General features: G+C 50.6%; 1 protein-coding gene across 2 annotated transcripts; it reads left to right on the forward strand.

Annotated features, from left to right (window-relative positions):
- Window positions 1-14,761: 14,761 nt before the first annotated feature.
- LOC122365467 lies at window positions 14,762-21,790 on the forward strand. 2 transcript variants are annotated; one of them, XM_043336704.1, is made up of 6 exons: window positions 15,073-15,323; window positions 15,726-15,727; window positions 19,997-20,094; window positions 20,343-20,478; window positions 20,841-20,961; window positions 21,153-21,790. In XM_043336704.1, coding segments are annotated over exons 2-6 (669 nt in total). In that variant the 5' UTR covers window positions 15,073-15,323; the 3' UTR covers window positions 21,465-21,790. The 2 variants fall into 2 exon arrangements, with proteins under 2 accessions (XP_043192638.1, XP_043192639.1); XM_043336703.1 differs by lacking the exon at window positions 15,726-15,727 and having other exon boundaries at window positions 14,762-15,323.
- Window positions 21,791-25,329: the final 3,539 nt, after the last annotated feature.

Genomic DNA, 25,329 nt, shown 5'->3' on the forward strand with positions numbered 1-25,329 from the left:
AACTCGCTGTCACCCCTGAGCCTCACGATCTGGTCGATGGCGAACTCGCGGTCCTCGCGGTGCTCACTGGCCAGGAGGGAGAGGAGCAGGCACTCAGAGTGGGCGTACCACGCGCCGGTCCTGATGTAGGGCATCACTGCTTCCCTCATCCTCTTGGGCTGAGTCTTGACCACCTTGAGCTGGGTGAGGATGTGGTACGGTGCGTCTTGGATAGAGTGTTTCACCTTGATGTCGAAGTAGATCTTGAAGTAGACCTGCAAGCAGAAGTTGACCAGGATCTTCAAGACCTTCAGGTCCTTGCCAGTCACGTTGTGTTTTCTGGTCCACAGGAACAGGATTCTCTGGCCCGTGGTGAGCCACCTGGCGTGGCACAGCGGTCCACACTTCATCTGGCGCAGCCTTTCAGGAAGGTGGCCTGACTTCACCGCCATTACCAGCTGGTAGCAGTTCCGCTGGTCATTGCTCATCTCTGTCAGCACCTCTTCTGGGATGGGGATCAGATCCTCTCCTCCCGGCATCGCTTTGAAACTGGGGTCGTACTCCATATCACAGACTCCACCCAGCTGAGAGCACACTGGCCCCATGAACCCCTTGTCTGAGCTGGTTGGCCCATCGACCGCACTGATCAAGTGACGGAGGGGCAGTTCATTTGTGTGGATATTGCATATGCCCCAGTATAGTCTACGTTCCAGAAGCCGCTCCAGATGAGCGTGAATGCCCCTCCTCCAGCCAGTGTTGAGGTTCGTGGAATCTCCCTTCAGCAGCTTCAGAGAGTCCAAGGAGTCGTACTCTTCCAGCAGATCCCTCAGAGCCTGTGCGATCTTCTGGGCTGGCTTCTCAGGCGGAACCACTTCTTCGGGCACGAAGTGACTGAGATATATCCCGCTGGGCTCCTCGCTGACCGTCACGTGCTCCTCTTTTACCATTGTCATCCTCACCTTGCCAGAGTCGTCTGCTACCAGCGTCCTGGTGTGAGAATCCTTGCGGCCATCGTACCCCATGCCGATGATCCTGTTTTCTTCCTGAAGCCTCCCCTTGTCCAACTTTCTGGCCTCCATCATCGCCGCTTTCCTGGCCCTCTTCATCTTGCTGGGGTCGCAGGCGAGGTACGCCTTCTCAGGAGCCAAATGCCCTGCTGCAATAAGGTCCTTCAGAAACTCGCTGGCAACAGTAGCGGCGTCTGCAGCGGAGATTCCACACCTGATGCTGCCTCTCGCTGTGTTCATGATCGACATTGTGTTGTTTCTGGGCCTCTGTCGGTCAAGGTATCTGATGACCAGGAACGCTAGGTGGCCCAGCCGATCTTTCAGCAGCCTGTCCACCAGCTTTTGTGCCTCCTCTCGATCTCTATTCTTCCCCTGGACGGGAGGAACAAACTCTTCTTCTGTATCCTCGCTCTCCTTTCCTTCCTCCTCTTCCTGTAGCTTCGACGGTTCCTGCACTCACCAAAGGTCAAATGTCCAATATTTCAACATTTTGAAAACTGCCAACGGCTATCTCGGGAACCGATAGAGCTACAGCGCCGCGGAAAAGCGCATTCGATAGCCCTTTTACAGACCTTTCTGAGTAATGTTCTCTGATTTGACCTCAGGTCAACGGTTTAGCCTCTAGAGGGCAAAAACTCCAAAAATAGCCGTTTTTACGAAAAACGTTTTTTCGGCAATAACTTTTGACTCAAAAGAGCCACGACATTACTTTTGCCACCATCGTGTTCCTCTCGTCGAGACGCGTCGAATGAGCTATAATTTGACCTTGAAAGGTCAACTTGAAAATTTGACCTTAGGTCAAGGTCATGACCTGACCGGAAAAGGTCATGTTGCATATCAGTCGATTCGCAACGTCGAGCCGAACACATCTAAGGCGTTTTCAGCGCTCTAGCACGTCTATATCAGAAGTTATTAGCGAAAAACTGTTAGATTCTGTTCGTGACCCAAGATGACCTCGGGGACATAACGAGGGGTCACAGTTGCCATTTTCCGGTTCAGTGTGTCCATTTTACCTACATCTTGATGTTTGAGAGTGTCTAGAATAGCGTTCGTGCAAAACAGACGCTTTTCAATTTTCTCCCATTGACTTATAACCTTCGCCCCAGTGGGGGGGGGGGGCATATGTTACCACCCTGTCGCGTTTTTTGCGTGTGAATAAAAAACCGCGGCGCGTAGCGCCGCGCCGCTTGGGGTAGCTTTTGGTACATCAATTTTTGACAATGTGTGAAATTGTTGACCCCAGGTCATGTCAGGTCAGGTCATCAGGTCAAGTTTACTGACCAAGCCTAAAAAAAAGTTTGCAATCATGTCCAGCCTGCAGTGTTTGTCAGAAAGGTTTGAAACTTGGTGGATTGCATGCTGTTATGGGCGCCTACAATTTGTATATCTCGGATTTTTTATATCCGTGACCTAAGGTCAGGTCAGTGGCGTGACCTTTCCATTACAAGTCAATGGAGAAAAATGAAAATGCCTCTAGATCCGTGTGTACGCATCGGAACAGTCCAAATATTTCAGAATCACAATGATTTAGTCCACTCGTGATGACCAAGGTGTCATTTTTGCTGATAGCCTCTAGACAGGTCATCCGAGGTCACTTGAGGCTACAAACAGTTTTTTGCCAATAACTCGCGATTGGAAAGAGATAGAACGCTGGGGATGGTCTCATTGTGTTTGTCTTGTTGAGACGCATCGACTGATATGCAACATGACCTTTTCCGGTAAGGTCATGACCTTGACCTGAGGTCAAATTTTCAAGTTGACCTTTCAAGGTCAAATTATAGTCCATTCGACGCGTATCGGCGAGGGGAACACGATTCTGGCAATAGAAATGTCGTGGCTTTTTGTAGTCGAAAGTTATTGTCGAAAAACGCTTTTCGTAAAAACAGCTATTTTTGGAGTTTTTGCCCTCTGGAGGCTAAACCGTTGACCTGAGGTCAATATTGATTATGACCTTTTCAAAAGAAGAGTTCAAAATCTATCGATTGCTGTTCCATGCGTTTTTCTAGCTACCATAGTTCCTGAGATAGCGGCATGTTTTCTGAAAAATATAATGACAATTGGCAAATTTTGACCTTTGATGACCTCTGGTGACCCCAATATTGCTCTAAGGTGAAAAATGACCGAAATACTTTCAAACGTACGCATTGAGAGCTATCGACTGCTTTTTACCGCGTCTTTCTAGCCCTCTTAGTTTTTGAGTTAGAGGTGGGTGGTAACATATGCCCCCCCTCACTAGGGCGAAGTTGGCTGAGACCGCCACTGGGGCGCGGGATAATGGAGAGGTCGCAAAATTGACCTTACCTTAGGTCACCGATATTAAAATTCCGAGATATTATACATTTTATAGATAGTGTTGCTCTAATCAATCGCTGAAAGTTTCAAGGCAATCGATCAATCGGTGTAGCTATGACGAGCATTCTTATTTTTTCTGAGGTGAGGTCACTTGGCGTGACCTGGTGACCTGACCTAAGGTGACCTGGGTCTGAAATTTTCACAACATGTGCGAAAAAAATGCACAAACAGGTGTGTCAAAAACGGCGGCGCTCCGCGCCGCCGTTTTTGAGATATCTGCGAAAAACCGCAGGGGGGTGTTCAAACACCCCCCGGCCCGGCGCGGGTTTAATTCAAGCCTTACACAAGCCTACTGTTACATGCATCGTGTTCCTCTCGTCAAGACGCATCGAATGAACTATAAATTGACATTGAAAGGTCAGCTTGAAAATTTGACCTCAGGTCAAGGTCATTGCCTGACCGAAAATGGTCATGTTGCGAAAATAGTTTTAGTCGATCCGTATCGTCGAGCTGAAACACCTATAACGTTTTCATCGCCTTAGCATGCCTCCATCAAAAGTTATTTGCGAAAAACTGTTAGATACCATGCGTGACCTGAGATGACCTCAGGGGCATAAACAGGGGTCACGGAGACCATTTTCGTGTTCAGGTCTAAGTTACTTGTAATTTAGTGTTTGGGAGTGTTTATAATGGCTTTCGTCCAAAAGCGGCGCATTTCAGTTTTCTCCCATTGACTTATAATCGGGAGGTCGCAAAATTAACCTGTTCTTAGGTCATCGATATCAAAATTCTGAGATAGGAATTTTTAACATGCTATTGCTCTTAGCAATCGCTGAAAGTTTCAAAACGATCGGTCACTCGGTGTAGCTATGGCAGACATTGAAACTTTTTATGAGGTGAGGTCACTTCAAGTGACCTGGTGACCTGAACTTGAATGACCTTGGTCTCAAATTTTCACAACATGTGTAGAATTGATATATGATTAGATGTTCAAAAACGGCGGCGCGGAGCAACGCCTTTTTTAGACATTTGCGAAAAACCACAGGATTACTGTTTCAAGGTGTGTTCAGGTTGAAAATATGGATCGACTTATATGGAGCATGACTTTTCTGGTCTTGTCATGACATTGACCTTTAGTCAAATTTTCAGAATGACCTTTTGTGGTCAAAGCATAGTTCATTCGACGTGTCTCGACGAGAGAAACACGTTGCTGGTAATTGAGACGCGTGCTTTTTTAGTCAAAAGTTATTACATATTTTTTGTTGTAAAAGCAGTTTTTTTAACCCGCGTCGGGGCGGTGCTCCGCGACTTCCGCGCCGTGCCGGGGGGGGGGGGGTGTCTGCAACACCCCCTTCCCCAATCTAACGCGGTTCCTGGGCCACGTAGCGACACGCGACAAGCAGCATTCAAAAGAGCGTCAAAAATAATGACGGAAACACGTCTTTTTTGGCCAAGTTATAGCGAAAAAACTGTTCAAAATTGATGACGTCAAATTTTCAGACTCATTTCTTAGCCATTCTAGACCACGTAGCGCAAAACAAAGACAACCATTAGATACGCCGTGACGAGCTGCATTGAATCAATATCCATTTTATGCAAAAATATAAATTTGGAGATTAAATTTTTTTGACCTGACATTGACCTGAACTCCACCAGAAAGTGACCTAAACCAATCCTGATGGTGTAGCAAGAACGGTCGCGTTACTTTACATTGAATCGTATTTCGACGTAATTCGCGGAGTAAATCAACTTAAAGTTCATTCAGCCATTTATGTAGTGAATCACCGTATTATCATCACAGCAATCTCACCCCCATCCCCCACTTCAACCCTCATTCACAGCCATCCATTGACCTAAATACATTTCCCATACAAATCCCGCGCAGTATCCCAGCGGGCTCCTTCCTCCGGACAGTAACAGACGTAAACTGTAACATTCTCCCCCCGGTGAAATGACAATTTCACTCAATCCGTTCCGATAGAACACAGTGGCATGTGCTGACCGGCATCCTTGTAGGAGTCTCCTCAATCCTGAGGCCTAGCCGCACTCCAAACGATGCAGCCTCTGTACAGGCCGCGTTGATGTAGTGCCGTCTGCCCTTCGCAGGGTCGCGACTCGTGTCAGTCCATCTCTGCCTGGATGAAGCTCAACTATCCTTCCCATTGGCCAGAGTGATCGGGACTGATACGGATTTTCTCTGATGATTACCAGATCTCCGATAGCTGGATTGCTTCTTTCTTCTCGGGGAGGAATCCGCAGCTCTCGCAAATATTCTGTGTGCCACCTTTTCCATAAATGAGCGAGAACCTCACGACAATGTATCCAGCGCTTCCTGAGCACTCGGCTCTGGCTCTCAGGCTCAATCAAACCCGGGACATCGGGCTCGTCCAGTGCAGGGACTTGTAGAAAGTCCCTTGGAGACAGTGACCGAAGGTCATCAATGTCCTCACTCAACGCCGATAGCGGTCTTGCATTTATTGCACCTTCTATGCGGCACAGCAGAGTTTGCAGATCTTCAAATGAGAGCATACTCTTATGAAGCGTTCTGCGCAGAGCCTCTTTCGTTGTGCGCACGAGTCGCTCATAAAAACCTCCCCACCATGGAGCTCGGGGTGCGTTGAATTTCCAGGTTACTCCGGAATGAGCGAGGTGTGCTGCTGCGCCCTTGAAGTTTGTTGCGTTGTCACTTGTCACCGTTTTCGGCATTCCTCTTCGTGCGGCGAATCGATCGAAAGCTTGTAAGAAGTCCCTTGTAGAGAGGCCTTTAACCAGCTCTATGTGAACGGCTCTCACTACCGCACACGTAAAAATGACAAAGTATGTCTTGACGATGTTGCCGCCGTCTTTGGCGAAGATAGGTCCTCCGAGGTCCACTCCGAGCTGTGAGAAGGGGGTTCCGCTAGACGCTCTCTCTCTTGGAAGGGGAGCTGTTTCTTGCGTGAACGGCTCTGCATGGAAAATACGGCACCTTGGGCATGCTCGTATAACCTTGCGAATCGTTTGTCGGCCTTTTGGTATCCAAAACCTGTCACGGATGGAGTACATCGTTTGCTGCACTCCCGCATGACATAGTTCCACGTGTCGCTCTTGGATCAGCAGCCGAACGTAGTGATCATCATTCGGCAGCAGGATCGGATGTTTTTCGTCTTCGTTCAACTTCGATTCTTGTAGTCGTCCCCTCGCCCGGAGGATTCCGTTCTCCAGATATGGGTTTAGCTCGTAGATGTGTGATGTCCGAGGTACGGCCTGATCTGCTATCAATACTTCCCGTTCTGGTCCGTATGCTGTTTTCTGTGTTTCCAGTATCCACAGTTCTTCTGCTCGGTTGAGCTCTTCTGCAGTCAGATCGCCCGTTGTCGACGGCTCCGTCTTCCGGGTATTGGCCAGGAATCGCAGCATCCAAGCTGTCACCCGGTGCAGCCGTTTACGCGAACTGTAGTTCTCTGCAGACATAAGTGATCCGACACCTGGTTCCTGGCTCGCGGAGGAACACATGGTGATCACGGGCCCACTTTTCCGCTCCTCCGCTCTGCACTCGCTGGGTTCGTAGGCACGCTGAGGAGGCCATTCTTCCCTTTCTTCTCGGAGCCAGCTGGGTCCCTCTTGCCAGAAAGGCTCGCCAAGCTTGTCTGCGGATGCTCCTCTGGACGGCAGATCGGCTGGGTTACACTCGCCTGGGCAATGCCTCCACTTTGCTGGTGGAAACATTTGCTGGACCTCAGTTACCCGGTTGCTGACAAACGCCCCCCAGCGGCCAGGATCACTTCGGATCCAGGCCAGCGCCACAGCAGAATCAGTCCATAGAAGGACGTCCTGAGGTTTGGAGGGCAGTGATTCAATCACGTAAGCCGTTAGTCTCGATCCAAGAACGGCGGCCATGAGCTCCAGGCGTGGGATAGCCATGGGCTTACTTGGCGAAAGCCGACTTTTGCTCATGATCAAGCGCGTTTCAGGGCTGGTCTTACCGCATGTCCGGAGATATACTGCTGCAGCATAAGCAGTCTTGCTAGCGTCGCAGAACGTGTGGATGGTGAACTTTTCCACGTTGTTCGAAACGTACGGTCTGGGAATGCGAAGTGCCTCGAGAGACCGAAGACCATTCAGCCACTCGAGCCAACTCCGCCTTGACGAGAGCGGCAGATCTTCATCCCAGGCTGTACCGAGGGTCCACAGCTCCTTCAGCAGCATCTTGCAACGCATGGTGAACGCTGAAATAAGACCCAGAGGGTCGTAGACACGAGCTGATAATCTCAACACGTTCCGTTTTGTAGGCCGTAGCTGCATCCCCAAATCATATAGATCTTTGCTCTGAAAGATGAGCTGATCCTCGTGCGGTACCCATCTCACTCCCAACACTTTTGTCGGCTCTCCGTCACTGGTCGTTAGAAGGATACCTGGCTCACTTGCTCGTTTTGCCGTGTCCGAGCTTCCTGCCACATCGATGCTTCGGTTTGACCTCCATTTTGTTAGGTTCATCTTTGCCGTCGAAAATACTTCCTTTGCTTCTTGGGCGAAGACCTTTGCTTCTGATTCGGTTGCCATGCTGGTCAGCAGGTCATCGCAGTAGACGTCACGTTTTAGTCGATCAGCCGTGTCCCTCAGTTCATCGGGCTGTCCTTCAAGATGTCGTCTTATGACAGCCTGTAGGAGGAATGGAGATGATGCTACACCGAACACCACCCGCGTCATCCTATAGGTGGTCACTTCCCCGTCCGGCGTTCGCCAGAGAAATCTGGTGAGATCACGATCTTGATGATGGAGTGCCAGCTGAAGGAACGCCTTCTCAATATCTGCTGACACCGCCACCATGTTCAGTCTGAAGCGAATGAGGATGCCGGTGAGGTCTGCTATCATGTTGGGTCCCGGCAAAAGCATGTCGTTTAAAGACCTAGGACTTCCTGCTGATGCATCGAAAACGATGCGGATCTTGTCACCTTTGTATACAGCATGGTGCGAGAGATAGTGCACCGGTCCGTCGGGAACCACCGGGGCGGGTTCAGCAAAACCCATCTCTATGTACTGTCGAATGGCTTGATCATACTCCTGCCGCTTGCCAGAGCGGTCGAGAGATGTCTCACATCGTTCCAGTCGTCGGTGTGCGACGTCTTTGTTTGTAGGGAGCTCATCGAAATCCGTTTTAGCGGGCCAGCGAACTTGGTATCGTCCATCTGCGTCCCGTGTGCATGTTCGTTCGAAATGTTCGACGGCCTTGTTTTTGTCGGCTTGCGTCTCACTCACTTTCGATGGGAATGTCGGTGGTTCTATGCCGATGGTTTCCAGCGCCCACAACTGCTCGATGTCCTCTCGGAGAGTTCCAGTGTGAAGAAACAAGACCTGCCCATTCGCAGCTGTTCCATCGGCAGCAGCACGTCCTCCTAGAACCCATCCAAATATGGTTTCCCACGCCATCGGGCCACGCTCTCCGGTCTTCACCTGCCCATTCACGACATCTTGATAGTGATCCATACCGATCAGTATGTCGATATCTCCTGATTGCCACCTAGACGGACAGTCAGCTAGGGTCAGGTGCTTCAGATGTGGATAGTCGTTCAAGTCCACTGACTTGACGTTGACGGGGCCACATATTTGCTCAGTTTCCGCTGCTGTCAGAGTCACAGACTTGGTCGGGTCACTGCAGTTCATCAGTTTGATGGAAACAGAGTTCATCGTTTTGTGGGTTATGCGATCACCACCGAATGTTGAGATCGTTCTGCGCTGGGTTCCAAGCCGCTGACATTTCAAATCCCGAGAGAGAGATGTTGATATAAATGACTGGTTTGAACCAGTATCAAGGATAATTCTTACGTTCCTTTTGCCAGCGGGTCCGACTGCCACCGCTCTAGCTGTTTGGAAAAGAACTTGTTCCTTCTCTTCAACCTGGGACTGAGCAGTCACGATGGGTGCAGCTTCCTCTTCGGTGCACAGCAGGCGGTGATGTCGCTTTCCGCACCTTTCGCAGCATTTCACGTTGTTACATGTTCGTGCAATGTGATGAGGACCTAAGCAGATGAAGCAAGCTCCGACAGCGAGAAGCCGACGGCGCCGCTCGTCCACCGAGAGTGCTTCTGCCTTTCTGCATTGTGCCGTCTCATGCCCGAGCGTGCAGAACGCGCATTTTTGCGCTCTTGCCGATACCTGAAGGGCCGCTGCCGAAGGCAGCATGGTCGTCGTTGGCTGTGTCGAAGTTTTCCAGCTGCGCTTCTGGATAGCCTCCTTTTCCGTTGCGCGCAGTCCGTGCAGGGTTTGTCCACTGGCCGTTAGATATTGTTCGGCAGCGCTGGATATTTCTTCTAGTGTTTTATGGCCGTTTCGTTTCAAGAACAGCTCGAGTTCCTTTGGGCAGCTCGATAGAAACTGTTCAATTAGGGTCAACTGTTTGAGACCATCGAAAGATGTCGGAAACTCACTCAGGGACATCCATTTATCCAAGTATGTCGACAAACGTGTTATGTACTGCTCCGGTGTCTCGTCTTCTTCCGGAGGCGATTCCCGCAGACGTCTGCGAAAACCGTCAGCAGTAAGACCATACCGCTTTAGCAGTGCTTCCTTGAGGATCTCATAGTCATCAGCCTCGTCTGCACTCAAACGATGATAGACTTCCAGAGCCTTTCCAGTGAGCAGAGCGCTCAATGATACCGCCCAATCCTCTCTGTTCCAGTTGTTAGACTGGGCGATTCTTTCAAATCTTGTCAGGTATATGTCCATGTCACCATTTTCTTCAAATGGAGGGAGCTTTGGAAGCTTCTTACTCGTTCTTGTACCATTGCTGGCCATCGAACCATCCAAAAGTCGCAGCTTTTCTATTTCAAACTGTCTTTCCTTCTCTCTTTCCTCACGCTCTAGTTCCTTTTCTTCACGCTCCCTTTCCCTTGTTAGCTTTCTTTCTTCCCGCTCCTGATCCTTCTCATATTGCTTCGATGCGAATTCTAGAGCTTCCAGTCCGGATAAGCCTTGTCTTGTCGCTAATTCTACGTATTTATCCATTTCGGTTTGCCCAGTGTCCTGTCACGGTCACCAAATATGTAGCAAGAACGGTCGCGTTACTTTACATTGAATCGTATTTCGACGTAATTCGCGGAGTAAATCAACTTAAAGTTCATTCAGCCATTTATGTAGTGAATCACCGTATTATCATCACAGCAATCTCACCCCCATCCCCCACTTCAACCCTCATTCACAGCCATCCATTGACCTAAATACATTTCCCATACAAATCCCGCGCAGTATCCCAGCGGGCTCCTTCCTCCGGACAGTAACAGACGTAAACTGTAACAGATGGTCTTATAACGAACACCATTGAGTTGGAAATGAACATTTGGCCATAAAACATGCATCATACAGCCCTAGTAAAATTGAGCTCATGTGCTGATCCTTTGGTGACCTGACCTGTGACCTTACCTGGTATTATCAGTGACCTTTAACCCTCGCCGGCCAAGGGGGGCGCCCCCCATAGGATTTTTTCGCGATAGCTCCGAACACGCCGGCGATAGAGAGCTGAAACTTGGCATGCCTGACCCTCACCGGCCGAGGGCTTTAGGTTTTTTTTTCGCTATAGCTCCAAATACGCTGGCGATAGAGTGCTGAAACTTGGTATACTTGACCTTTGATTCAAGTCGGATCTTTTGACACCAACCGCATTTTCAGGTTAGGTCAAGTCACTGACCTATGACGTCATACATAAGTGAACCTCTGCACGGTCTTCAGATGTCGCAACTTGGCAACGCCCTCACTGCCAGAGGAGCTCTCACAGGGAAATGAAACTTGCAGGATCTAGTATCCATTACGAGTTTCACAACTTGTATATTTCGGATTTTTCTTAAAGGTCTAATGAGGTCAGGTCATTTTCATGACCTTACCATTATAAGTCAATGGGGTAAAATTAAAACTGCTATTCTGGCACCGTGAACAATCTCGAACTATCTCAAGCACCCAGAATCGTGATTTGGTGCACTCCCTGCAAGGTTAGATGCGTCACTTTTGCAATGCTGACCTTGCATGACGTCATTTATTAGGTCATTAGGGTCATATTAGTTTTTCATCAATAACTCCCGATTAAATTGAGTTAGAGATTCGGGAAAGCCACCAATGGACTCAAGAAGACCTGCCAAATCGAATGATATGCGACATGACCTCCTTTGACCAATTTCGTGACCTACGGCGCTGACCTGACCGTGACCTGTGATCAACATCCTAAATTGACGCCACCCAAACAAAAAGTAAATCATTCGACGCGCCTGAGCGAGGCCAACACGATGCTGCCAAAATCGCGGCTCTGCGGCCGTTTTTGCGATGCTATTCACCAAAAACTGAACCGTACCCTGGGGCACTTGACCTGACCTCAGAGGTCACCGGTTGACATAGTACTTTAAAATCGGGTATCAATCTCTGCGTCTCGTAACGGCGCACACGCTCGTTTTTTTTCCGCGACCCGCTGGCTCCACCAGGGGCGAAACGGCGAGGGAGGGGGGGGGGGTCGTACCGGCCGCCCCCCCCCCCTCCTCGGCCGGCGCGTATGTAGAAAACCAATAGGTCTGGCGAGGGTTAATAGCAACATATGTACTAGGCAACTAACGCCCTATCGCTGATTTTCGATAAAATGGGTTTTACTCAATTTTATAGCGTATTTCGAAGACCAATGAACGGCAAAACATTTTATCTTTGACCTGACCTGTGACGTCATCGGTGACCCCTAGGTAAATGACATGTGAAATTCCCTACCAATTTTGACAGGGCTTTCGAACGCCGTTTGAATTTCGTGGATCCGTCCAGTAGTTTCGGAGATACGGGAGTGAGAGGGGGCAAAAATACCCCCCAGGTCGCGTTATAAGCAGACCCCACTAGCGCGCGGGTTGACTGTGAGGATCCCTCTGGGAATGAATTTCTCACCATGTGACAAAATAAAAAATCCAGAGAATAGGACGGTTTGGCCACAAATGACGTCAGAATGGACTCCATGTTCTGTCATTTCCAAGCAAAAAAGATTTGATCTTTTGAATACCGTTTGAATTTCTCTGATCCTAAAAGTGGCTCTGGAGATACCGGGCTTCTAAAAAAAGGCACATGAATTTCTTTTGCGGTAGTCTACTCGAAACAATATTTAGACGAAATAAATTCACGTGAAAATAAAGCAATTTTGTAGGAGATTTGTGTCATACCATGCATTTTAAGTTAAAAAAACGAAGCCGTGGTCTTAGGACGACAAATCAAAACCCGTTAAATTAGTTTCAGATCAAGTCGGTCGTTTCGTTACAGGGTCGTTCCGCAAACACTAGAGAGCACCATCCCCTAACGTAATTTGCAAAACTGTTGGCAAATTTCTGTCTCAGGAAATGTTAACGACAAGTTCATGGAACACACGGCGGTTCAAGGCGGCCGCAAACCCAATCTAAGGAGCCCTGCGAAGCCCGCTCGTGTGAGAGATCCACTACCCACACTGTCAACGATTAGCAATACCGGGTCACCCTGGCGAAGTTTTGGATGGTCCTGCAAATCAGGATGAGTAGAGATCCGGAAGCAGTAAAGATCCAATTGTTCCAGAAATACGGTGCCACGGCCAATACCGCGAAAGAAAACCGCGGAAGTGGTTGTGGGAGCGTTTGGGCAGCGCGTGATCTCGAGGTTTAACCTATTCCGGGCGGGGGGTGGGGGCCTTTAAGGCCCCCTTCAGGTTTTTCTTGTGCCATTGCCAAACGCCGCAAGACTGAAAGCTCATACTCGGTGACCTTTTCTAAACATTCATTGCGCACATTTTGACAAAAAAATTGCCGGGTCAGGTCAGGTCAGGTCACCAGAGGTGGTTTGTTGACCCCATCTCAGAAAAGTTTGCAATCACGCCAGAGCTGGAGTTTTTGACTTATCAATTTCTTCTCTTCAGGTTTTAGTTAGAGTATCAGTATGTGCAATTTGTATATCTCAGAATTTTTATATCTGTGACCTGAGGTCAGGCCAGACTCGTGACCTTTACATTGCAAGCCTATGGGGAAATATTGAAACGCCTCCTGCTTCGTGTAAACGAGTCAAAACCACCCAATTATTTCAGTATTATGGAATATTATCTCATCGGTGATGATCCCGATGCCGCTTATTGACAGGGGCACCGGGAAAGGTCATCTGAGGTCATGTGAGTCATAAATCGTTTTCTGTCAACAAATCACGACATGATGATGCTAAAGACTTGTAAGTGGTACCAAACTGCTCGCCTGGTCAAGGCGCGTCGTTTGGTATGCAGCATGACCATACCCCACAACCTCATTGGTGAATGACCTGAACTTGACCTCAGGTCAAATTTCAAATTGACCCGTGAAGGTCACCGCATACTTATTTCGCATCGCCTCGACGAGAGCAGCAAAAATGCATTAACTTTATGTCTCTATGTTTCTTAGTTTAAAAGTTATATAAGTAACTAATTCCAAAACATTTTATCGTTGATGACCTCTGGTGACCTCAATATTGACCTGACCCGCACCCGTAGCCGGCGAGCTCCTTGCACTCGACCCCACCAGTCTTTTTCCAGTAGGACCCTCAATTCCCAGGTATGCCGGACCCCCCCCCCAAAAAAAAGTCCCGAAGGCCTCAAGGATGCATGTGAAATCGGCTGTGCGCTACCTGCCGCTTCCACGCGCCGTGTTGCAGCAGATGCTGTGCTCCGCCGAGCTAAAATTAGCATCGAGCGAAACGAGGGGTCATTTTGCAGTCCGAGGCACGGCTCAGCAAGGCGATCGCTGACGGACGAAACTCCCTCGAACAAAACTTCTTTGGCCAGGCTTTTAGGTGATACCTGATTCATTTTAGTAACACTAACACATTTAGTAACACATTTTAGTAACACTCATTTTAGTTATTACATCCTGAAATGTATTAATAATGAATTCGTCTGACTTTTTTAGAAGTCCGGTGCGACGGGGCCCTTTGCCCCCCCCCCCCCGCCACGGGACCTATAACCTGTCAGATCTCAACGAGACACCGGTTAAAACAAGTTTCACCAACCCCAAAAAATGTGTCACGATTGTAAAACGAGCAGCGTAATGAGCAAAACGCAGCCTATATTCACAGTTTTAGGATATTTAGATAATATTGTTCACTTGAATGTGTATTGGAAACAGTTTTAGCAAAAGCGAGTTGTGTGTTACGACACTCATTAAACCTATATACCTACCGCGAGCAAGCAGACCTGGAAATTTGAATGAATAGCTACAAGACATTGTTTTTTTTTTAGAGGAAAATAAATGTATTTTAGTGCTATTTTGACGATGCACCGACTTTCGTGACATGGTGATATGATCTGAGGTCATTAGGACGTGTACATTTGTCAACTAGCTGTTTTAAAAAGTGTTATAAAGGTAGTGGCACCACGTATCACTGTTTTGCCCCTACCGCGAACAACTTGAATGACCAGATGCCGTTAAATCATTCCAATTCTACCCTGACCATGTACCAGTTTTTGTGACCTGGCAACCTTACCTAAAATGACTGAAAGTTGAAAGTTTTAAAAATGTGCCAAAAAGACACCACAGGGTAAATATACTAATTAAAATTTTTAGATTTACACTTCCTGCGAATAACATGGGGAGCGGGCGTTGTATCAACCCCTCCTACCTCAGCCGGGCAAGGAATAAAATACAAGTGAAAAGCTGAAACTGGAAAGCAGCAAAAGCCTCTTGTGCAGCAAAGATGTTCCTTGACAACAGACCTGATGTTACCACCCCCCCTACCTTCCTGTGTGCCGAGGCTTTGAAGACACTAATACGATTAGTATGGCTTATGCGTGCCGCCGTGACTCCGCTGTCGGTGTTGTTGAGCTGTCGTTGACCGGATTGTTTTTGCTCGTCTTCTGGCTGGTGCCGTGCCGGCCGTGTTGACAATCGGCTCACGCGTGCCTCGCGGCCCGCGGCGAGGTGAAGAGGACTCGCCAGCCGGTCCTCCCGCCGTCCTTGGAGGGGTCGCACGCCGCGCCCACCCAGCTATAAAGGCCGCCGGAGGAAGTGATGGAAACAACACTCCGCAGCCACGTAGCGCTTTGATCGAACGTACTCTGCGCTCCAAAATGTAAGTACCTAATTTCCATCCTTATCGCATATGTTATGTTCATCTTTCAGCTATTTTGCCTAGTGTTGTTCTTCAAACGCCTTTGCCCTTTGCGTTAAATTACTGAACTGAGCACTTTTAACCCTCGCCCTGGCAGGGGGGTCGATGTGACCCCCCTAAGGTTTCTCGAAGATAGCGTAAAAACGGCGGCGCGCAGCGCCACCAAATTTGGCACAGCCTATGGGGCAACTTTTTTACATATGACCTGAAAATTTCAGGTCCAGGTGACCTTGGGTCAGGTCACCAGGTCAGAAAAACCGGTACAAGGTCATGGTCAAATTTCAATTTTCTTTTTGCACCTGTCCAACTCACAGTTTTAGACTGATTTCCTTCAAACTTTCAGGATGTGCTAAGCTCACCGAGATGTATAACATATAGTTTGGGTTTTTGAGGTCACTGACCTGAGGTCATTTAGAGGTCGTTACGTCGTAATGTTAAGCCTACGGGAAAATACTAAATTCGGAAAATACTGGAGATATCCGCTTCGTTCTATCACTTTTGTGCTTTGAAACCACAGTACTTAACAGCAGGTCACTTGGTGCTTCTTTGTTTGGTGTACCTATCCAGGTATCCAGGTCCAGGTATGGGTCAGGTCAAATGAGGTCAACTGAGGTTAAATTACATTTTTGCCAATAACTTGACACATAATGACGCTAGAGCTTAAAAAATGGTGTAATTGTGTTCATGGTGATCAGCCAAATCGAATGATACGCGCTATAATGCAATTTGGTTAACTTGAACTTAATTTATTAATTTAAGTTTCCTTAACAATTAAGAAAAACTTTAAGTACACTTAGGCAAGCACAACAGTATATCATTCGACGCGCCTTGACGTGCTGAGTTCAGTGATGCTTTTTTTGCTCTATCTTAATTAGATCAAAAGTTATAGGCGAAAAACTTTTGACCTGTTTTTAGCGAACTTTTTACATTTATACCCCCCAAAAACCCCTAAATTTTGACCTAGAGCAACCAAATTTCCACATCCAGTTGCTCTCTGAAGCCTCTGTTGCCGCCGAGTGTCGACGGGCTGCGGCCCGGCTCGCCGTTCCGCTCTCTGGCCCAGGGGTGTCGTTTTCCGAAAATGATTGGTAGGGCCCAAAGGCGGCGGCCGGCCATATGTGATGGGGCTTACAAGGTATAGGGTACCCCCAAATCTGCCTTTCTCATCGGATTTCGGCCACTTATTTTTCGCCCTGGTCATTGACAAGGCAAACCAAAATATAGAAAAAAAAACATTTTGAAAGTCTATAGGTCCTCACCGAGCTCCATGCACAAAACGTGCAGTTAAATAGGCAGATATAATAGTGTCGGAGGAGTGCACGCTATTCTGAAAGAGGCCCACGCCGACTTAAAAGGACGGCTGTGCTGAAATGGGCCAGGAACGGCTTTGATGGCCCAAGCTGAATGAAAGAGACGGCTGCGGGGCCAGGAACGGCTTTGAAGACCCACGCCAATTGCAGGGTTCGACAACTAACGAGGTCTCGAAACACTACGATAGTTAGAAAGACCTGCTTGCCAAAATAAAAGGATGCAAAAAAATGACAGTACGAGCCAGCGTTCAGAAAGTTACATGCCTGACCATGAAGAGGCAGAAAGGTACAGCATCGACTTATTAGACCAAAAAGTTCATTTATTCAAATAACCACCCTTAAGACAAACACATTTCGCGCAGCGCTTCGGGAGAGCCCTCAAGGTCTCCATAATCAAGTGGGTTTTGAACCCATCCCACGTCCAAGACGGCTGCTTCGTCTCCCTGCAGTCAGCGAAGTTGCCACTGCTAATTTCCTTATGTTGGGGAAGAGGTGGCAACCAGAGGGTGCAGGGTTTGGAGAAAAAAGTGGATGCGACAACAACTCGAAGCCACATTTCATCGCTTCACTAATCGTCAACCCGCGCATATACGCAAGTGCGTGGTCGTGGATCAGGTGCACACTTTATGTCAGCTTCCCTATAGACTCTCCTCGACGTCTAGCGAATGGACGCACATCATCAATTGTGCGCCCCTGTTTTAGAAAGTTGACAAGCAGAGCCCCGTCGGCATCCCAAAATGCAACCACTATCACCTTGCTGACTAACTTCAACTAGTAACACTCATTTGGTGGCCGTTACTCGGTGTGCTTCCACTTGCGCAACTCGGCACAGTGTCCCTTAGTGTCAACGTGTGACACCCACAATTCCTTTACGGTAACAAGTTGTTCATTCAATGACATCTTCTAGATTTTCGATAAAGGGACCAAAAACTCCGCGCTAAGCCTCCTTTCGAGCTTGCCATTTTTCAACAAAAAGTGCTCATTTTTCATATTTCCTTGAGTCATAGATAACATGATAGATTCCAGTGGTGTAGCCAAGGGGGGCACAGGGGGCACGTGTCCCTCCCATCGGGTCCAGGGGGCCCTTCGGGGCCCTGCGGCGCCAATCGACCGCTGAGGGTCCACGCTAGCCATATTTCGTCTCAAAGGGACCCACAGGGCTCGTCAGAGCATCTCGTGGGCCCCCGGTGGCGTATTAAGATCTCCGTAAGTGCCCCACGCCGGCTTCTTCAGAGTCCTTGTCACCAGTTAGGGCCCTAAAAGGCCGCCAAGGAGCCCTTACCAGCCTGCCCTTCACGGTCTCTTGCTGGTCTCTGAGGGCCCATTGGTGGCCTCTGAGGGCCCTTACCGGCCTAGTAGGAGCAGGCTCTACTAGCCGCATGCCCGCCTGTGATGGTCCAACACCAATTCTCTTAGGGCCCCAATATCTGTGAGGACCCTCACCGGCGCCTCTGATAGCCCACACCGGCGTTTCTGAGGCCCCTTCTCCCCCAGTTCTGAGGGTCTTCATCAGAGGCTCCTAAGGCCCTACACCAGCGACTCTGACGGCTCCACTGAGTCCACACTGGTGACTCTGAGGGTCCCAGTGGCATCTGATGTGTGTACTATTCCGGTATAAAGGGACCCCTCGTCGCTCCTGAAGGCACCACCGACCTCTGAGGTCCCCTTGTCGGCCTAGCCTATGAAAGGCCCGCACCAGCACTCAGCAGCTCTAAGGGTCCCACGCATATCTGTGATGGCCATAAACCAGTGTATCTGAGGGCCCCGAAACGGCGCTTAAGAGGGCCCTCACCGACGACTGTGCAGGTCCCACTCCGGTGCCTTGGAAAGCCCCACACATGTGCATCTGACGGACACCCACCGCCCACCGGTGACTTTTGCGTGGCCCACACCGGCAAATCTGAGGATCCCACCGGAGTCTGAGAGTACCGTGCCGTTCTCTAAGGACTCCATTGAACTTCTGAAGGTGCTGCCAGCCTCTGAGGACCCTTTGCCGGCCTGAGGAGTGAGGACCCCTTGCCATTCCCTAAAAACCCCTGCCGCCTTGCGAATGGGTCGCGACAGCAGCTCCTACGGCCCACAGGCCACATACATCTGTGACGACTGTACATACCTACATATATGTTTATTTGCTATCTGTTTATTTTGATTTTTTTTTACCAACTGATAAGTGACAAAAGATTGGTAGGGCTCAGCGAACATTGGTAGTGCCCAAATAAACATTGGTAGGGCTCGGGCCCTACCAGGCCTATACAAAACGACGCCCCTGCTCTGGCCCCGCGCTTGCAGGCGGGTGCAACGTCTCCAGACTCCGATCGGTCCCGCTTCTGTCCTTCACCGGCGGGGTCGCTGTAGTTGCGCACCAACTCACTGACGGATCGCTGATCGCAACTGGTGTCGGACGGGTGACCACCCGTCACACTGTCACTGTCCTCACCTGTACACTGCGACGCGGCTCGGCGCGGCATGGCAGACGCGCGTGTCTGCAGCGCGTTGGCAAAAATCGAAGGCACTAATGTCGCAGGCTCCACGTAAGTCTGAGGCTCACACTTTCATGTGTTCACTGTGGAGCCAACAAAAAGCCACCGGCACAGCAAACGAGGAGTGCGTGGTCACGCTCGGGGACTCCGCACTCTGCGTGGCTCAGCGGAGCAGCGCGCGCACGCGTCCTGACCCGCCCGCTGTCACCGGCCGATTTCCACAGGGGCGAGAACTCCAGGCGGCCCACCTACCTACCAAATTTGGTGTTTCTAGGTGCCATAGGAGTCAATCGCGAGGGGGGTTCGCATCGACCCCCCTTGCCAGGCCGTGTTATGAAAAATGTCCTGCCAGGGCGAGGGTTAACAGCATTCACAAGGTCCTGCAAGTTATTATTGTTGCTCCCAGCCAACTTTTTTGTCGTCTTCCCCTAGGTCTGTGCATAAACGCTTTCACGGTTCAAAATGTGAATGTTGCAGGCCAAGGTTAAGTTTCAAGCTGCTTTCTGTCAAGCACCATCCCCAGACTGACTGACTGACTGACTGAATGACTGACTGACTGACTGACTGAGTGAGTAAGCGACTGACTAACTGACTGACTGACTGACTGACTGACTGACTGAGTGAGTAAGCGACTGACTGACTGACTGACTGACTGACTGACTGACTGACTGACTGACTGACTGGCCGAGTGAGTGAGTGAGTGGGTGAGTGAGAGACTGACTGACTGACTGACTGACTGACTGACTGACTGACTGACTGACTGACTGACTGACTGACTGACTGACTGGCTGACTAACTGCCTGGACCGACTGCGAGCGCATCTGACCGCCGTTCTCGTCCCCAGGAGGTCACTGATCGCCTGTCTGGCCGTGCTGGCCGTGACCGGCTATGTGCAGGCCTCCGTTTTCTCCGTGGGCCACGTCAGCTCTGTGGCCAGAAACGGTAAGTCAGGGGGAAAGGGAACAGGGCAGGTACGGGCCGGGGGACGAGAGGTCAGCTCTGCTGCTAAATACGGGGTACGGGAATTTGCAGGAACGGACGGGTTTCTTGGGGAAAGGGGTGAAATCCTGTTGTGGGAGACTGCTATATAGGTACTCATTGGAAGCAATTGCAATTGACGATATGCGATGCTCAGAGTCTCAAACTCCTTCAGCATATGTCCGGCATTGACTAGCGATGACATCTTGCAGGCAAAATCAAGTTCTACGAGGTTCTGGCTGACAGCGATGGAAGCTGGAACTATCGGCGAAGTCACTTCAAGTGCACTGACCCCGGATACTACTACATCTCGTTCCACGGTCTTTGCAAGAAAAACTTCGGCCTCACGTGCGTATCAATGGCGCATCAAATGAGCTCATGCCGGGCTACCGCGCGTTCCCTGTGTTTTATTTCAGGCAATATCCAGCCAGACACGATATTTTTACATCTTTCTGCATTTGTAGTTGTTACAGAGCGTTGGGCGGAATTCGCTTGCTTGCAGCTTCCAAACAACTCAGTAAGCAAGATTGCAGCAGACGCAAAGCTGCTTGGGAATAAACGTGGTCATTAAAGCCCATGTGGAAGGTGCAGCCATTATCCATTCAATCGTTTGCCTTATTCTTGGACAGCTTCAACTTCATACGGCATGGGCCAAAACGGGGAGCATTTATAACGCAGAGCTGTTATCATCCTCACTAACCATGTTGCAGCCTGAAACTGGTCCAGAACAATGCCGAGGTCGTCAGGGCCCACGGAGACGGCGTTGGCTACAACACGGCCAGCAACTCGGCAATCGTCTATCTGAACTACCACGACACCGTCTCGCTGCGGGTGAGAGGTCGGGGCCGTCACCACTTCACACGACGAGGCAAAGGATATAGTCGGGGAAATATTAGACAACACATTTTTACGAGGCAACTGTATGCCTTCATCTCTTAAGTAGTTGTTGATAAAGAATAACTATCAAAGCACGGCCGCCTTGGGTGCCTATTTCGGCCATTCACCGTGTGTCTGGTGTGCAGGTGGCGGACGGCTTCGTCCACGAGTCGGATCACCTGGACCGCAGATTCGTCACCCTCTCCGGCTACAAGGTGAGCGGCAGCGACGGCACCCGGCCGCAGCTCGGCACCAGCGGCGGTGGCAGCGACGGCACCGGGCCGCAGTTCGGCACCAGCGGCGGTGGCAGCGACGGCACCGGGCCGCAGCTCGGCACCAGCGGCGGCGAGGCGTTCGGCGCGCCGCCGGCCGGGGCCGCTCCGGCCCCGGACTCGGAGGAGGACAAGGAGGAGGAGTTCACGCCCCTCAGCGGCGACACCAGCGGCCCCAGCAGATAGGGGACCGCGCCGGCACCCCGGCAGGCCGACAGGCCGCACCGGCACCGTCAGCCGAGAGCCAGAGCATCGGCGCCAGTCGCCAGTCGAAGCGTAACGGCTCTGAATAACGTTTAGAGGAGGTGTCTGTAGAAGTGTGAGCTGGAAGGAAGTTGAAATCCAGTACATAGGGCATCTATCGTTTCGACTTTCCCGGGGTCCACAACAACCAAAGTCTATGTTTCAAGAGATCTTTGCAGTGGTTCGGCAAATCTTCCAGCGTTGATGTATCTAGTGTTGTGTCGAATATCAAGTCCTTGTCTTGTTTTCAATACACGAGCGAGAACAATGTCGACATCTTTGCAATAGTTGTATTATTGTATTGCGTAAAGACAACTCACACCCAGACAACGCCCACTTGAAGTGATCCTCATTCACCCCCCACTCATACAACTGACTCTGGGGTCAGTTGGTCAGTTCACTCTGGGGTCTGAACACCCCCCCCCCCACACGGGCCACGTAGTGACACGCGGTAAGCGGCAATCGAAATAACATCCAAAATAAGGACGAAAACACTTCGGTCATTTTTTGGGGTCAGGTCAAAGGTCAGGTCACCAGAGGTCACCGAAGGTAAAATGTTGACTATTTCAACATTTTGGAAACTGCCAACGGCTATCTCGGGAAGCGATAAAGCTACAGCACCGCGGAAAAGCGCATTCGATAGCCCTTTTACAGACCTTTCTGATCAATGTTCTCAGATTTGACCTCAGGTCAACGGTTTAGCCTCCAGAGAGCAAAAACTCCAAAAATAGCAGTTTTTACGAAAAACGTTTTTTGGCAATAACTTCTGATTAAAAAAGAGCCATGACATTACTTTTGCCAGCATCGTGTTCCTCTCGTCGAGACGCGTCGAATGAACTACATATTTGTATAATTTGTAATAATACATAATTGTATAATTTGACCTTGGAAGGTCAACTTGAAAATTTGACCTCAGGTCAAGGTCATGACCTGACCGGAAAAGGTCATGTTGCATATCAGTCGATCCGCAACGTCGAGCCGAACACATCTAAGGCGTTTTCAGCGCTCTAGCACGCCTCTATCAGAAGTTATTAGCGAAAAACTGTTAAATTCTGTTCGTGACCTGAGATGACCTCGGGGACATCACGAGGGGTCATAGTTGCCATTTTTCGGTTCAGTATGTCAATTGTACCTACATGTCGTTGTTTGAGAGTGTCTAGAATAGCGTTCGTGCAAAACAGACGCTTTTCAATTTTCTCCCATTGACTTAAAATGGAGAGGCCGCAAAATTGACCTGAACTTAGGTCTCCGATATCAAAATTCCGAGATATACATTTTATAGATATCAATCGCTGAAAGTTTTAAGGCAATCGATCAGTCGGTGTAGCTATGGCGAGCATTTTTATTTTTTTCTGAGCTGAGGTCACTTAGGGTGACCTGGTGACCTAATCTAGGGCGACCTGGGTCTGAAATTTTCACAACATGTGCGGAAACGATGCGCAAACAGGTGTGCCAAAAACGGCGGCGCTTCGCAGTCCGCACCGCCGTTTTTTAGATATCTGCGAAAAACCGCAGCGGGGGGGGGGGGGGGTGTTCAAACACCATCCCGGCCCGGCGCGGTTTAACGCTATTACTATTTCACTGAATTTCGGAAATACTTATAAAAGTGCGAGCTGCTCACTTTTTAGCTGCATTCGGTCTTTGTTGGGTTGGTGAGCGGCCAGAATGTTTGAATAACATTTTTGCTTTAGAGACTTGTTTCCTATTGGTTATGGTACCCTGCATGTGAAAATGCATAGCTAAATAATAAATCGATCTCTTGTAAGCACGAAACATAACGTATCCCATTCACAGCGCTAACATTGTATTGCTGAGAACTGCTACAACAATCAACTGTAGTACAAATACCAGTAAAACGCCTTTTGGGCGAAGAACGAGCGAGCGAGATAGTGAGCCCTGCACGTGCGGAAGGGCGAGAGGGTGCTTCCAACGGGCTTGCACAAAGCACCCTTCTAACCGGTCGCTAGCGGTGTGCCAAATTTGAACGCAATCGGCCCAGCCGTTCCTGAGATCTGGAAGCGCCATTCTGCACGTGCGCACGTGCAAACGGGGTCCAAAATGACTTTTGCACGGCACCCTACTAACTGGTCCCCAACCGTGTACCAAATTTGAGCGCAATCGGCCCAGCCGTTCTCGAGATCTGGAAACGCCCCCTGCACGTGCGCACGTGCAGTAGCACCCTAACCGCAACACATGGGAATGCATTGCCTGGTGGGTGCCTACCTGTATGCCAAGTTTCAGCGAAATCGCCCCAGTAATTACCGAGTTACTGAAATGGGAACAAATTTGGCACCTCTTATTGTTGTATTTTGCACGTGCACTGGGGGTGACTCACATGCATCGAGAGTATCCTATTTTGGGTAGAAGGGATGCTGCTACCCTACAAAAATTACCGCAAGTCAATCGCCCAAGCGGCTGCTGAGATATGAGCCTTTCAAAATCACTACTTTTGCAAAACAGCTTGAACCTCCTTGACTTTTCACGTGGCACGTGCCACGACGGTCACTGAGATGTATCAAAAGTAGTCAATTACGGGGTAGAAGGGATGGGGCTACCCAACAACAAAGACCGCAGGCCAATCGGTCCAGCGGTTGCTGAGATAGAAGCCTCTCAAAAGCGTTACAGGCCGGGCCGGGCCGGGCCGGGCCGCTCATACTGAGATTTTTCCGTTATATTGAAAAGACTCACTTCGCTCGCTGCGCTCGCTCGCTCGTAACAAACTGTTGTAGCGCAAACATCATCCGAGCCAGCGGAATGGTGCGCCTCTTGCCGACATTGCCCGCTGGCAGCTGTTCAGCGACCAGCCTCTGCATCTACTGGTGTGCGAGGTTACACATACATACAGAGCTGCGCCGCACCTTCTTCCGCACAGCAAGCAAACGAACAAACATCATCACAGAAACTCACGAGATGACACGGCGCGTGACTACCGAGTCTCACGCCGAGTCGGAGCTGAGACGGCCGCGGCCGGCGGGCCTCAGACCGGCCCCTGGACGTCGATGTCCGGCGGGCCTCAGGCGGGCCCCTGGACGTCGATGTCCGGCGGGCCTCAGGCGGGCATCAAATGGACCTCAGGCGGGCCCCTGGACGTCGATGTCCAGCGGACCTCAGGCGGGCCCCTGGACGTCGATGTCCAGCGGACCTCAGGCGGGCCCCTGGACGTCGATGTCCAGCGGGCCTCAGGCGGGCCCCTGGACGTCGATGTCCGGCGGGCCTCAGGCGGGCGTCAGGTGGACCTCAGGCGGGCCCCTGGACGTCGATGTCCAGCGGACCTCAGGCGGGCCCCTGGACGTCGATGTCCAGCGGGCCTCAGGCGGGCCCCTGGACGTCGATGTCCAGCGGGCCTCAGGCGGGCGTCAGGTGGACCTCAGGCGGGCCCCTGGACGTCGATGTCCAGCGGACCTCAGGCGGGCCCCTGGACGTCGATGTCCGGCGGGCCTCAGGCGGGCCCCTGGACGTCGATGTCCAGCGGGCCTCAGGCGGGCATCAGGTGCACCTCAGGCGGGCCCCTGGACGTCGATGTCCGGCGGGCCTCAGGCGGGCCCCTGGACGTCGATGTCCAGCGGCAGGAAGGTGTCGCCGTCGGTGGCCGAGCTGGCCGGCGGCGGCAGGAAGGCCGCTGTCGAGGTCACGCCCGGCGACGCCAGCACGCCCACCGGGCTGATCGGGCTGCCGCTAAAGGCCGTGGTGCCCGGCCGCGAGGGGAAGATGCTGCCGCCGGTGACGCCGCCGATGCCACCGATGCCACCGGTGACGCCGCCGATGCCGGTGCCGATGCCGGTGATGCCGGTGCCGATGCCGCCGGTGC

This window comes from Amphibalanus amphitrite, unplaced genomic scaffold (assembly GCF_019059575.1).
Source record: "Amphibalanus amphitrite isolate SeventyFive unplaced genomic scaffold, NRLGWU_Aamphi_draft 000741F_arrow, whole genome shotgun sequence".
NCBI classification, from domain to species: Eukaryota; Metazoa; Arthropoda; class Thecostraca; order Balanomorpha; family Balanidae; genus Amphibalanus; species Amphibalanus amphitrite.